This window comes from Natator depressus, chromosome 11 (genome assembly GCF_965152275.1).
Source record: "Natator depressus isolate rNatDep1 chromosome 11, rNatDep2.hap1, whole genome shotgun sequence".
NCBI classification, from domain to species: domain Eukaryota; kingdom Metazoa; phylum Chordata; order Testudines; family Cheloniidae; genus Natator; species Natator depressus.
The window spans coordinates 51,895,196-51,909,084 of NC_134244.1; the positions used below are offsets into that span (position 1 = coordinate 51,895,196).

The window sequence follows — 13,889 nt, forward strand, 5'->3', positions numbered from 1 at the left end:
GTTTGCCCTGATGTCTTCCCTTGCTAGAGGATTCCACTCCAACACCCCACCCCACCCCCAGCCTCCAACTCAACTTTAGCAGTGAGCAATGCTGCAGCAGGCTGACCATCTAAGCCACCCGCTGGAGGAAGAGCACCAGCAGCAATACTTCTCACCCTTTCTATTCTTTAACCACAGCAAGAAAGAGCTGAAGTGTGGGTGAAAATAGCTGTAAGGGGTGGAGGGGAAGCTTGAGGGGAATGAACTTTCTTAGTCACTAATGAGGCTTATTTTTGGTATTTCTGAAGGGAACGTCCTGTCCTCTTGTTATTTTGTGTGTCCTCAGGTAAGTGAGTAGCTCTATATGGATGACATGATTATATTGCTTTTCCCCTCATAGCTCTAGTGAGGGCACTTTGGCAGCCCAGCAGCTATCACTTAGGTTTGTATGCATGACCACTTATGTTGGTATAACATTCAGAGGTGTGAATAAGCCACTCCCCGATCAAGGACCTAAGCACCAGTGTGGACAGGAGAGCTTCTCCCACTGACATAGCTACCGCTTCTCGCGGAGGTGGTTGTATTATGCCAATGGGAGAGCATAGAGCCTCTTCACCAGACATGCTACAGTTGCACAGCTCCGCCACTGTACTGCTTCAATAGACTAGCCCTTAGAGAAGCTTATCCTTAAGAGGGGCCTTCAGGAATCTAGATAGAAAAATACTGAGTTTATTTTGGAGAGTCTGGGTGAGACAAAATGTATCCCTTTATGTCACCTTTATGTATCCCTTTATGTGATCCGCTGTCACTGTGTGAGATTCAGGGTGATCTCCATATGTGCATGTGGAAGGGGAGAAGGTTGCTTGTTTTTGATATATTGTGGGTTGGTTATTTATATTACAGAATATCAGTCCTGACATTCTCCTTCACGTATGCCCACTTTACACTTATGTAACTCCACTGGCTTCAGATTTACTGCTGATTTACACTGGCATATGAGAGGTGGAAATCCAGTTCATGAGCTTTACATAGGCTGTTGCCCAAGATTTTGTTGTTTTTGTTGTTTTCCCTAGGATGGAAATGTTTATGCAGTATTGGTATGTGCAAGTAGAATCTGCAAAACTAACAACCAGATTCATGCTGTGAAGTAATATCACAAGACCTTCACCACTTCACAGATAGCACTTCAAAGTCAAAGGAGAAATAGTCTGAGGTAGACTGGACTAGATCTTTTAAAATATCCCAGATGTTGGAATATGTGTGAGCTCAGTTAGGGCCTGATCCAAACCCACTGAAGTCAAAGGGAGTTGACTTTAATGAATTTTGGATTAGGTCCTCTGCACCTTCTGGGTCCTCGAGACTTTATAAAAAGTATTAGAGTGCATAGAACAGCATAAGTACATAGTTAATCCTGCTAAGTTCAGCAAATGTTTAGCTTAACATTGAACAGTTAAATAGAAATACATTTTTTAAATCTTAGATTAAAGTTTGTACCGAACTGTGAAAAATGTAAGGCACTATTTTATTCTGAAGAAATACCTTTAAAAGATTATATTATTTTTATCACTTATTATAGTTTTTGTTCTTAAAAGACTGATACAAAAAAGAATGCTATTTAGAAACTGATATAGTTAAAGCAGTAGAACCCATAGTGTGGATGTGATTATACTGGAATAAAGGTTACTTTATTAGTATAGTTTATTTTTGCATATTTATAGAAATAAACTATACCGATAAGGAACATTTACACGGCATTAGCTGCATCCAGACTAAGGGGTTGTGCTGCTTAAATTATATTGTTTTCTAAACCAATATAGTTAAATCCTCCTACAAAACCCTCCTTAAAATTCTCATTTTCCATGATGCTGACAAATAACTTGACAATGGTTAGGCTGCTAGTGTGCTGAGACCATTGCCTGTCATGCTGACCAGTATAGTCTCATTGTTTTTTAATACTTCCATATCAGTCTGTCTGAATCTATTTGTTGTTTTAGTCTTGGATTGTAAACTCTTTGGGGCAGGGACTGTCTTTTGTTTGCTGTTTATAGAACATGGAGCCCTGGTCCATTACTCGAGCTCCCAAGCTCTACACGAATACAAATACTATATAATAATAAAATTATATGAAAGCTATGTAAACAGCAGAAAAATACCTTAAAGCCAGTGTAGCCAGCTATTGGAAGATTCCTCAATGCTAGAGGAATCTTTAGGTGGCATAAAGACACTGTAATAGCTCCTGTGCCATCTCTTCTTGGCCAATGGAATGTGACCATATCACTTTAGGAGCTGTCACAAAATATTAAAGAGACACAGTAGGGGGCAAGGCAACAGGTTTATTAAGGGTGTTCATCCCCTTCAGGGGAGTCATTGCCTGCAGCAGTCCCAGTCAGACCAGAAGCGGGTCCTAGACAGAACAGTAAACACAATAACCCTGGGTCAAAAATGGACCACAATAGCCCGGGGTAACAAAGTAAACACAATAGTGGTAGGCCAGACCTACTTTCCTTCAGGGTGGCTCTGGCATCTAGCAGTCCTGGTTGTACCGCAACCCCAACCAGGCTATCCTTGAGGAGGCTAGCACTAGAGAACTTCTCTTCCTCCTAACTGAGATGGACCTTTTCTTTTAACCATTCCCTCCAAGCCTGACAGCACATGCAGGTGAACCAGGGTGGGACTGACTGAGCTCACAGCAACTCGTTACAAGAAGGGATGGCCACGTCTCTCTTATGCCCTGCTGATTTGTGACTGCCATAATGGCTTCTTGGCGCTTTTGGCAACCAGCATACAATAGAGTTGTCTTCAGACTGCTTTAATTTACCCTGGGAACCGCACCAGTACTAACATGGCTCTAGAATAAGGAATGTAAAGCTGTCTTAAAACCCCTCTTTTGCATCCTCCACTCTTGCGCTGCACCAAGCACTCTTCAGGATATATCCCACAACTTAGTTTTGTATGATCTAGACTATAGGGCTGGCAATTCAAATTTTTGTACAAAAAGTGTTTGCAGCCATTGTGATCCATGAGAAAAATGTGTGCAAAGCAGAGAATGTTATCTAGGTTTTCATGAAGCAGCAAATCATTGATAAAACACAAGCTTTCAGACATGGATGCTTATGAATTACAAATGATTTGCTGATCCATGAACATCACAGGATACCTTTTGTATACCTTATTTTCTAACAAAGGGCTCCGTTCTGGAAGGTGCTGAGTGCCTTATGCAAGACACTGAGCATCTTCTGTGAGATTTGAGGGTGCACACCAGCTTGCAGAATCAGGCGCAATTTAATTTTATCTATATGGGATATATGGCAGTCTACAAAATTTTATAATATAAATTTACAATAATGCCTTGAATTTGGTGCACCTCAAATTACTGAGTTCAGTGCATCCCTCTGAACCCAGAATTCAATCAATATTTATATTGTTTGCATACTTTCAAATTATTTTGTCAACTCAGTTTAAGACATTGCATTAACAACATTTTAGGAACAGTGCTTATTTGGAGCAAACACCAAAAGTAACATAACAGGCAAATATTGAGTTCTGGGGCATTTGGCTCTGATAAAGCATACAAAATCTAATGATTAAAAATCTTGTTAAGCTTTATTCTCCATTGCCTTGTACTTTGTGCAGTAATTTATGAAGGTGGAAAAATTAGTGGAAAGTGGGTTTTAAATGCTATCAAATTGCAGTGGTTTACACCCACAATAGTAGTATTTTATATCCACTTTGCACAGGTCTTAAAGGCAGTGGAGAATCATGTTCATTAACTTCAATAGGAGCAATATCTGACCCTGCTTTACCACTGTCTGCCTATATTAACATGAATCATCTTAAAGGAGGAATGGGAAGAATGAGAGATTTGGAGCAGAATCCTCATAATGCTTATCTGTGAATAATTCCTTCCATTGACTAGCCCAGAAACAAAGGAAATGATGTATAAGTCTAATTAACATGTTTGCGTATAATGCGGCAGAAGTATCAATGGATGGGATTCCATTAGCAAAAGTTAAACAAAGAAAGTAGAAACAAGATCTGAAAAGAAACTAATTGCCTTAAGACTTAAAAAAATTTTTTGAATGACTTTAGTGTTTAATATTTTAAATATATGCCTCTTATAACTATCCATTAATTCACATGTAACTCATAATTATAATCTGCTGGAGTTACAGGCCCACACTGAGGAAAGAGAAATATTCCTAATGTTAAACACATGTAAGTTGACTGACTTCCTTTAGACTATTGCAGATATTTCCCTTTGTCAGTTGTTTTTCTGCAGTATTAAAGGTCTTACTTGTAATTCCATACCACATTTACCACTGGATTAATTCATTTTAAAGGTGTCGTTCATGGCAATCTTTACATACAGAATTTTCAAGCTAAAATTAATCTTACAATATAGCCTTCTCTTGCCAACTACTGTCATTCTGAACTTTTCTTCATATAAAATGAACCAGGACAGGATTGGATGGCTCTGGGGATATATAATGAGCTCCGCAAGCCCAAGTCAGCTGGCACGAACCAGCCATGTGTTTTTCTTTGCTGTGTAGACATACCCTTAGATGCCTAAGGTGGTTGACTCCAGAAGGTTTCCAGCTGTGGATTGCAAGCCGATCTAAGTACCTCCCTGCAGCCTGGACTTAGGCCTTGCCTACACTACAAAATTAAGTTGACCTAAGTTAGGTCGACATATAGCCATGGCAGTAATTACTGCAGTGGTTCATGTCAACACTACGCCCCCTCTGTTGACAGTGCGCGTCCCCACTAGAAGCTCTTCCATCGACTTAACTGTGTTGGGCATTGTGGGGCACTGACAGCTAGAGTCCCCACACCCCCTCCGACCTGGGGCTGAAAGCCCGAACTGCCAGCCCCACACAAAGCTCACAGCAACAGGCAATATAAGAAAAGCAGTGTCTACGCTGACACTATGTTGCCCTAACTACATCAACCTCCATAGAGGTGGAGTTATTAGGTCAGTGTAGTGGGTGACTTACACCGGCGGGAGCAATGTTGTAATGTAGATACTTACAGAGTTAGGTTGATGTAAGCTACCTTATGTCAACCTAACTCTGTAGTGAGACCAAGCCTGTGGAACCTAACAGTGAGAGGGGACACTTAGGACACATCCCTCTCCTCAGCATCTCCCATGGGCTAGCTTAAGGGGCTCCCTGCCTAGCATGATGGGGTTTTTTTGCGGATCACATTCTTAGATGTCTATCTCTCCCCATGGATTGTATAGGAAATCTAGGCATCTAAATGATGGTTTGTGGAGCCCAATTATTTTTCTAGGCACCTGGAAGTTAGGCATTGCGACCCTGAGTATTGCAATATCTAAGTCTCTTTGTGGCTCCATGCTGATGTTTTTACTTCAATTGGAGTTCCATGCACCCAGGTGTTAAAAGATTTGGCCCTAGATTATTATTACCTGAAAGCTTTTTCAATTTGATGGTTGTTCGTCGGTGAAATTAGTGGGTGGTCTCAGTCTAATTCCTAATGAACTGATCACAAAAGTACTGGCAGTAATTAGTATCCTTTTTGATGGTTTCAACAGGCCAAGGATGTAATTAACATAGAGATGGAACAACCCCCTCAGCCCAAGAGATGGTCCTTCTGGATATGGCAGGGCAGTTTGGCTAAATTTGGCAATTAACCTTGTAAAGAGAAATTTTCTATATATGTTCAAAATAGGCATTATAAATTTGGCACATTGCACAGGTACTAATGTCACTTAAAATATTTCCATTTGGATTAAACAGGAGTCAGTGCTTGGATCTTTTTCAAAGTCTCTTTGCTTTGCTTTTTTCAATTTTAGAGTACAACTGGAACTGTTTCTTCAAAGAATGTTGCTTAAGGGGAAATATCTTGCTAAATGCCACAAATGATGCAAAGGACAGGGCAGAACAAATTGAAGAATTTAAAAATGATGAAGAAATAGGTCAGCAGAATAAATAGCACAGTAGAAGCCATTAGAAAGTAAATCTTTACCATCCTTTATCACAGATATCTTCTGTTGTAAGTATGGGGATAAACTGTAGTAATCTCAGCTGTGTGGTAAAAGTAGACAAATATTGACTTTTTAATGGCAACCACTCCATTTACCAACTGTCCACAACTATGTGTAACATGTAACTAGTAACCTTATGGAAAGGATATTTAATGAATTTTGTTACAGAGGAAAAAGCATTCTGTTTAAGCAACACAACCCCTATAGACCAAATCATAACTTCCTACAATCAAACTAATAGGAGGAGGACAGCTTTGAGAGTTTCTGTTGTATATACTATTCAGGGAGGACAGACTTGGGAGCCATTGAAGAGACAAATAATAAATAAATAAAGGAATGAACACATGTCTGAGAGCTATGAACACCTGTGTTCTAATACCAGCTCTGCTAGTCATTCACTGTCTGTGCATAGGAATGTCACTTTACCACTGTCTTTAGTTTCCACGTTTACGATATGGGGAGAAGGATTTCTACCTACATAACAGGGGTGTTGTAAGAATTAATAAGCATTGGTTGAAAGTGTAATGTGCTATGTAAGTGGTTACAGTTGTCAATTCCATCATGCAAATTAGGTACCATATTTATTATTGAACTAAAAAGTGAAGTATTGTTATAACACGTACGTTCACAATGGACACATAGAAAATGTCTATTTCAGTAGATAGTTTCTTTACAGGTGTGACTGGTAACCCCATCTATTATTAAGGTTGCCTAACATTTCCCATTATAAGACTGTTTTCAGTTTTTATAACTGCCAAACTAATAGTTTGGGATGAAATTTCCATGATAGGTATCTGCCTCAGGCTGAGCTTTTTTTTGCAATTTCAACCAAAACAGTTCAGTCATTTCTTAGAATAAGGCTAAGGGGAAATACATTGTTTTTCAATGTAAAAAAAAAGAATTCTGTCAATTTTTTTTTTTTGAAAGCTCGTGTGCTCCCATACTTTGGTGCCGGGACTTGAAATTTGGTAGGAAGTTGGTGTTTATGTCAAGGATGTGCCTTTTGCTGTCCCTATGAACATCTGCCCAGATTTGGTCAAATTACGAGCCTCTGAAAAGTCACAGTTTGTACATGCTCAGTAGAGACTTGCTGGACATTTTAGCAGCTAAAATCTCCAAAGATTCCATCCTCACAGAACATGCTTGAGTGTCAGAGCTCCTTGTGCTGAGCAGACATTTTGAACATGCTCCATCCCATCAAAACTCCTATGTGTGACAGAACTGCATGTATGCTATCCCCACAGAGCAATGGAGCATACACCAGCACAGGCTACAAGGATGAAGCTGTCTTTTTTCCTGTAATGACTGCTCCAAGGTGGGGTAAGGTCAGGCAATAGAACTGAGAACAGGGAGCCTGTCTCCCCTGTGCTGTCAGTGACATCCTCCCTTTCTCTCTCTCCTCCCACTCCACAACGGCACCCAGGCAGCGTGGAGGAGGAAGTCATCCGATTAAAATGCAGAGGGGACAAGTGCCAGACCTAGGCATCGTGGTGGAGGGCTGGGAGTTGACTGGACCAAGAAGCCTGGGAGGTGGAGACTGGGACTCAAGTCTGGCACGGGGGTGTAGACTTGGATGGGGACTAGCTGGACAAAGAGACTGGGACAAGGAGCCAGAGAAAATGAGGAAACTGAGACTGAATGAGAAGTCCAAAGAACCTTAATTCTGGCATTTTCTAACTTTTAAGTGCTCCACTTTTAACATAGTTTTTTTAGACGTGGTTGGATGTTGGGTTCCAGAGAAGGTGTAAAAACCACATGATGTAGACCTTTACACTATACTGTGATACACTGGGGAAATATTTTGACCAAACCTAGTATATAAATAATTACAAAACAAACATGTACATAACACTATTGGGTCACGAGAATGTTTCAAAGGATCATGTGGCAACTCCTGTCTCACAGGGCTGGTTGGGCTTACCTGCCTGCTCCAGGCAACGCAACCTGTGGAGTCCCAGTGCCACTCAGTTTGGCCCAGCCGTCTTGATGATGGGAGTCCGAGTAGGCCAGACTTGAGTGAGTAGCACTGCAATCCTATGAGCCAGGCCACAACTCCACTCTCACAAATTTGTCCAGTCAGGAGGGTGGGGCCAAACTTCAGCGGTGCTACAGTCCTAGAGGTTGCAATGCCCAGCCAGACCTGAGAGGTAAGTGCAGCGAGCCCCACAGCACAGGAGTTGCAGGAGCTGCCATTGTGGCTGCCCAGCACTACGTGTGCTGGGCAGGACCCAACTCCTTCGAGAAAGGAGTGGGGCAGGTTCAGGTTCAGACCAAAACAACCCCAGGGCTTCCAACCCCAGACTATTTACTGGGTCACGACAGGCCATAAATATTTTCAAATGGATCCTGAGCCCAGAAAGGTTGAGAACTGCTGGTTTAGATTATTCAGCATTGCTCTTATCTCCTGGACCTCCAGTTCCACTGCAGTGACTATCAGAAGGATGAATGGAACTGGATGGTCTGGTAAACAGACAAAACCAGAAGAGAGGGGGAAAATGGAGGGAACGCCCTCTCTGGGTTCTGCTCTTAGATGTTATTTATCACCTACATCTTCTCTCTGAATAGTTGACAGGTGTGTATGACTATCAGCCTGATTCAAAGCCCATTGAAGTCAATGCCAAGACTTCCACTGATTTCAGTGGACTTTGGATTTTAAACTGTTATCATTCCTAGGACAAGAGACTAATTCTCTGATATGACTAATCACCAACCAAGTTTATGCTTTGTTGGCAAAGTCTGGAGAAGAAAGTTCTGTGGCAGAAAAAAAAGAGGTTACTTTGCTTCCTGATTCATTTTGGTCCCATGGTTCTTTGTCTTGGGAGCCATGAGAAGCAAGTACAGTATAAACCATGAATCTCTGAATTTCTGCAGAGTACAGTACTACATTATTAGTTTTGGACCTGGTCTTCTAAGGTGCTCTGTGTTCTCAGTTCCCACGGGCTTCAATAGAAGTTGAGGACATTTAGCACTTTGCAGAATTGGGCCCTTCAAAGCTAAATTAAAATTTTGTTCAAAACTAAACATATGTTGTTTTTCTTCACACTCAATTTAGTTTCCAGGTTTGGAAAAAAACATTGCTGGGGAGGATTCCAATGAATTCACTAATGAGCTGGGTAAGTATGGGGTTATTATTATCTTCTTCTTGTAACTTTATTCCTGTGTTATTTTGATCCTCATCTTGACACTCTGAAACAAACAGATGTTTTGAAGCTTTCCACTGTAAATACTACAATATGTTAAGTCCCATTACAAATACCTTGTGAACATGGTATATTTTAGGAAACAGGAATGTCAGTGATACAAAATTGCTTCAGAAATGCTGCACACATGAATAATTGATCTCAGATTGGACTGATAGCACTAAAAAGCAAGTATCTCAGGTTTATCATCTATTATTAGTGAATTTAATTTCCAGCTGAAAATGTGAGTAGAGACAAAAATAGTATGGTAAACGTATATTGTAGTATTTATGTCAATTATACATAGACGTTCACATTATCAACTCTTGTTATGACTGGCATATGATAGTCTATACATTCTAAGTGTATAGAAATCTTTAATGAGAATAATTTAATATTAATGTTTCTATCCATCTTCAAAGGTTATATAAGCATCGCAATCTGTCCATACGTCTTTACCTGGGATGTTTCTTTAAAACTTGAAGAATAACATGGTGTATTTGGGCCTGATTCTATGCTGATTGAAATTAATGGCAATGCTCCCATTGACTATAATGGAGTAGGATCAAGACAGTATTTCCTAATACAGAGGATGGGGTAGTCTAGGCATGTCCTCATGAGAATGTGTTTCATCAGCGCATCAATGACTTGCCTATTATTTTAATACTAAAATGAAAACTGAATTCAACTTCTAGCGTTGTCCAGATTCTAAAATATTAACACACACAAAATATAGATTACATTAAGGTTAAGATGCTCGCTGCAAAATAAAAGCAAATAAACTCAGGGCTAACTGTTAAAGCCCTGACTTACACAATCTGACTCACTTTTCTGTGTTGAGGAATTATAGGGTCCTAACACCACTGCATGCTGTCATGTATAATGGGGCAAATTCAGCCCTGGTGTAAGGGGGGCATGGCCAAAAAATGAAAAATTTGAGTGCGTATACGTAAGCACCTAAATCCATGTTTGGGCACCTAAATGGCCTGACTTTCAAAGATGCTGAACACCTGCAACTCTGATTCAAGTCACAGAGTTCAGTGAATTCCTATGGAAATCACTCTAAAAAATGGCTGGGACCAAGATTTTCAAAAGTAGGAGTCTAAAGTTAAGTTCCAAACTCCATATTTAGTCATGTAAGAAACTGGCCTGACTTTCAAAAGTGCTGAGTTCTTAGAAGCTCTGAATGACTTCAGGGAGAGCTACTTGAAAATCAAGCAACACTTTTAAGTATTTGGTGCCTAACGTTAGACTTTCTAATTTGCAAATATTGGTCATTATTTTTCTTTCACTTTGGTGTTGTCGAATTTCTTTTCAATATTGAATAAAACTGTATTTATTTATCCTCTGACAACAGATGTTAAATTGTGTAAATATGTAATTCTGGACTAATGAAAAGTACTATCTTGTAAGAAATATGCACTTACATGCACAGTAACCTATTGTTTAAACCAAATAACTCAATCTTTTATTTAATTTTTTACGGTGATTTCAGTGGGCATTTTGCCTGAGTAAGGAATCTAGGATTTAGACCCCTTTCTTACCGAGGTTCTCCATGGTATGCATGTTAATCGGGGACATGATCTTCCATACCTTGCGTATCCAACTGTCAGTGAAATTGAGTTTGTGAAGTGGACAGGGGAGGGAAATCTAATTAGTATTAGTATATGTACATTGGTCAAACTGGACAGTCTCTACGTAAAAGAATAAATGGACACAAATCAGATGTCAAGAATTATAACATTCATAAACCAGTCGGAGAACACTTCAATCTCTCTGGTCACGCAATTACAGACATGAAGGTCGCTATCTTACAACAAAAAAACTTCAAATCCAGACTCCAGCGAGAAACTGCTGAATTGGAATTCATTTGCAAATTGGATACTATTAATTTAGGGTTAAATAGAGACTGGGAGTGGCTAAGTCATTATGCAAGGTAGCCTATTTCCCCTTGCTTTTTCCTACCCGCCCCCCAGACGTTCTGGTTAAACTTGGATTTATGCTGGAAATGGCCCACCTTGATTATCATACACATTGTAAGGAGAGTGGTCAGTTTGGATGAGCTATTACCAGCAGGAGAGTGAGTTTGTGTGTGTGTGGGGGGGGGGGGTGAAAACCTGGATTTGTGCTGGAAATGGCCCACCTTGATTATCATGCACATTGTAGGGAGAGTAGTCACCTTGGATAAGCTATTATCAGCAGGAGAGTGAGTTTGTGTGTGTGGGGGGGTGAAAACCTGGATTTGTGCTGGAAATGGCCCACCTTGATTATCATACACATTGTAAAGAGAGTGGTCACTTTGGATGGGCTATTACCAGCAGGAGAGTGAGTTTGTGGTGGGGGGGGGGGGCGGAGGGTGAGAAAACCTGGATTTGTGCTGGAAATGGCCCAGCTTGATTATCATACACATTGTAAGGAGAGTGATCACTTTAGATAAGCTATTACCAGCAGGAGAGTGGGATGGGAGGAGGTATTGTTTCATGGTCTCTGTGTATATAATGTCTTCTGCAGTTTCCACAGTATGCATCCGATGAAGTGAGCTGTAGCTCACGAAAGCTCATGCTCAAATAAATTGGTTAGTCTCTAAGGTGCCACAAGTACTCCTTTTCTTTTTGCTAATTAGTATTGAAAGTAAAGAAGCAGAAAGAAGAATCTAGCATTGTTAAAAAATGATTTCTGAGAAACATTGTTTTATAAGTCTTCCTCTGGTGACAAAAATTCTGTAAACAGTCTCCTTTTATGTTAGTTTTTTGAAGAAAAGATCAAAGTTACAGTTTGCTCAATGAGAGAAAACTGCATAGTTTCTTAGTAAAGTTCTTGCTGGTAACATTCTGGCATCAAAGTTACTAGCTGAAGTAGTTCATTAGGATGTTGCATTTACAGACCCACTGGATGCAGTAAAGGAGATAAATATTCCACAAGATATTATGGGTATCTGGGTGGATACTATAGGTAGGATAACAAAAGGGAAGAACAAATATAACTGAGGAATTTGTACCCTTGCTAGTATACCATGAACACAATCAATTTTTTCCTTTGTAAATAATTGGTATACACTGGACACGCCAGCCTTTTTCCTATTTAATTGATAAAAACCTTCTATTACCCTTGTGCCCCAATGTATGACTAGATTCACCCCTTTTGTTACTACAGGTATAATTGAACCTATACCATTGTGCCAATGGGAGCCACTGTGCCTCAGGGGGATTCACCCCCTGTGAGAGTAGGCAGTGGTGACACCACCACTCTCCCAGGGGACTCACCCAGGGAAGGATAGCTTTAATTTCTATCTGGGACTCCATACAAGTTTTCAGCAGCAGAGGATGCCCCAAACAGCACATATCCTGGATGCTCTAGCCCAGCGTTTCTCAAATGTGGCCTCCGTGGCCACATGCGGCCACCAGGGGATTTTCCTGCGGCCACAATAGCCTCTTGTGTAGAGATGGGGGAGGGGGCAAAGCAGTGGCCCCTCCCTGCAGCACTCAGGGTTGGGCTTCAGCCTCCCCCACCCAGTTCAGCCAGAGGCGGCTATAGTCCCCCCATCACCTGGCTGCAGCCGCCAGACTCTGGCACCGGGCTTCAGCTGTGGGCCTCCTGAGGTGGGCCTCAGCCCCACCCCCACCACCCACTTTCAGGGCTTTGGGTTTCAGTCCCCACATAGTAGCAGGGCTCTGCCTGCGGGCTTGGGGCTTCAGCCCACCCCTGGCTCCAGCCATGGGACTCTGGCTCTGGGCTTCTGCAAGGCCAGTTTTACCAGGCGCTGTGGTCCAGAAGCAAGAAGTGGGGTGAGCCTGGGGTCCGAGGCCATGGAAGGGAGCCCGAGGCAATGGGGGAGAAGCAATGGGGCCCGGGGAGGTAGCGGAGGTCAGGGGCACCAAAATATAACTGTACGTTATTTTTACTATTGAGTTTTTCTAAAGTTAATTAAGTATTTTAGGGAAACAATTGTCAGAGCAGCAACCAACCAGAGTTGGTGGCCACACTGAGGCTGCCAAAAAATTTGTTGTGAGAACCCCGTTCTAGCCATGCCCCATCGTTGGCCAGTGCCACTCCTTTTTGAGGCAACAGTGGGGCGGTGGTTGCAGGAGGCCACCTCATGCCACTGCAGCATTCTTCCAGCTGGACTTTCCATCCTTGGGGCCAGAAGTCAGTGTATTCACTACTGATGCAGACCCTTTGTATATATACGTAATCATGATTCTAATTGTCTTTAATTGTTATAAAATTATTCCATTTTTAGATTCCACTTCCCAGTAAATAAAAGGTTCTACAGATATCTAGCCAAATCAAGGAGTTTTCCCATCTGGGCTTCAGTGTGTAACTATTTTAACTGGAGCATATGACATACAAACTGAGATGCCTTTGATGTTAGTCATCAATCAACCATTTGCAGCACAAGATCCAAGGACATTCAGGTGAAAAGGAGAAATATTTTTGTGTTAGTTTTTATTCATCTTGCATTTACAGTTCATAACACACAAATTTCAGTTAAGTATAGCCTAAAACACAAAATATGCATTTATATTTATGAAGTAAACATGTTGTGCTCAATGCTTATTCAGTCCTCACGCTAGCAAAAAATCCTAGTGCAGTCAATAGGAAGTTAGTATGAGAAAACTGATGGTCTGATTCTGATCTTCCATCAGTTTTACACTGGTTTAACTCACTTGATTTCAGTTGAGTTATTCCTGCACAAGAATAAGTGATACCAGAACCAAGCACTGAGT

General features: G+C 41.1%; 1 protein-coding gene across 1 annotated transcript; it reads left to right on the forward strand.

Moving 5' to 3' along the window:
* The first annotated feature begins 8,428 nt into the window (after nucleotides 1-8,428).
* Nucleotides 8,429-13,605, forward strand: INPP1 (inositol polyphosphate-1-phosphatase). Its single transcript, XM_074967295.1, is given in 5 exon segments — nucleotides 8,429-8,446; nucleotides 9,036-9,100; nucleotides 9,769-9,786; nucleotides 11,924-12,114; nucleotides 13,403-13,605. Coding segments are annotated over 5 exon segments (495 nt in total).
* Nucleotides 13,606-13,889: the final 284 nt, after the last annotated feature.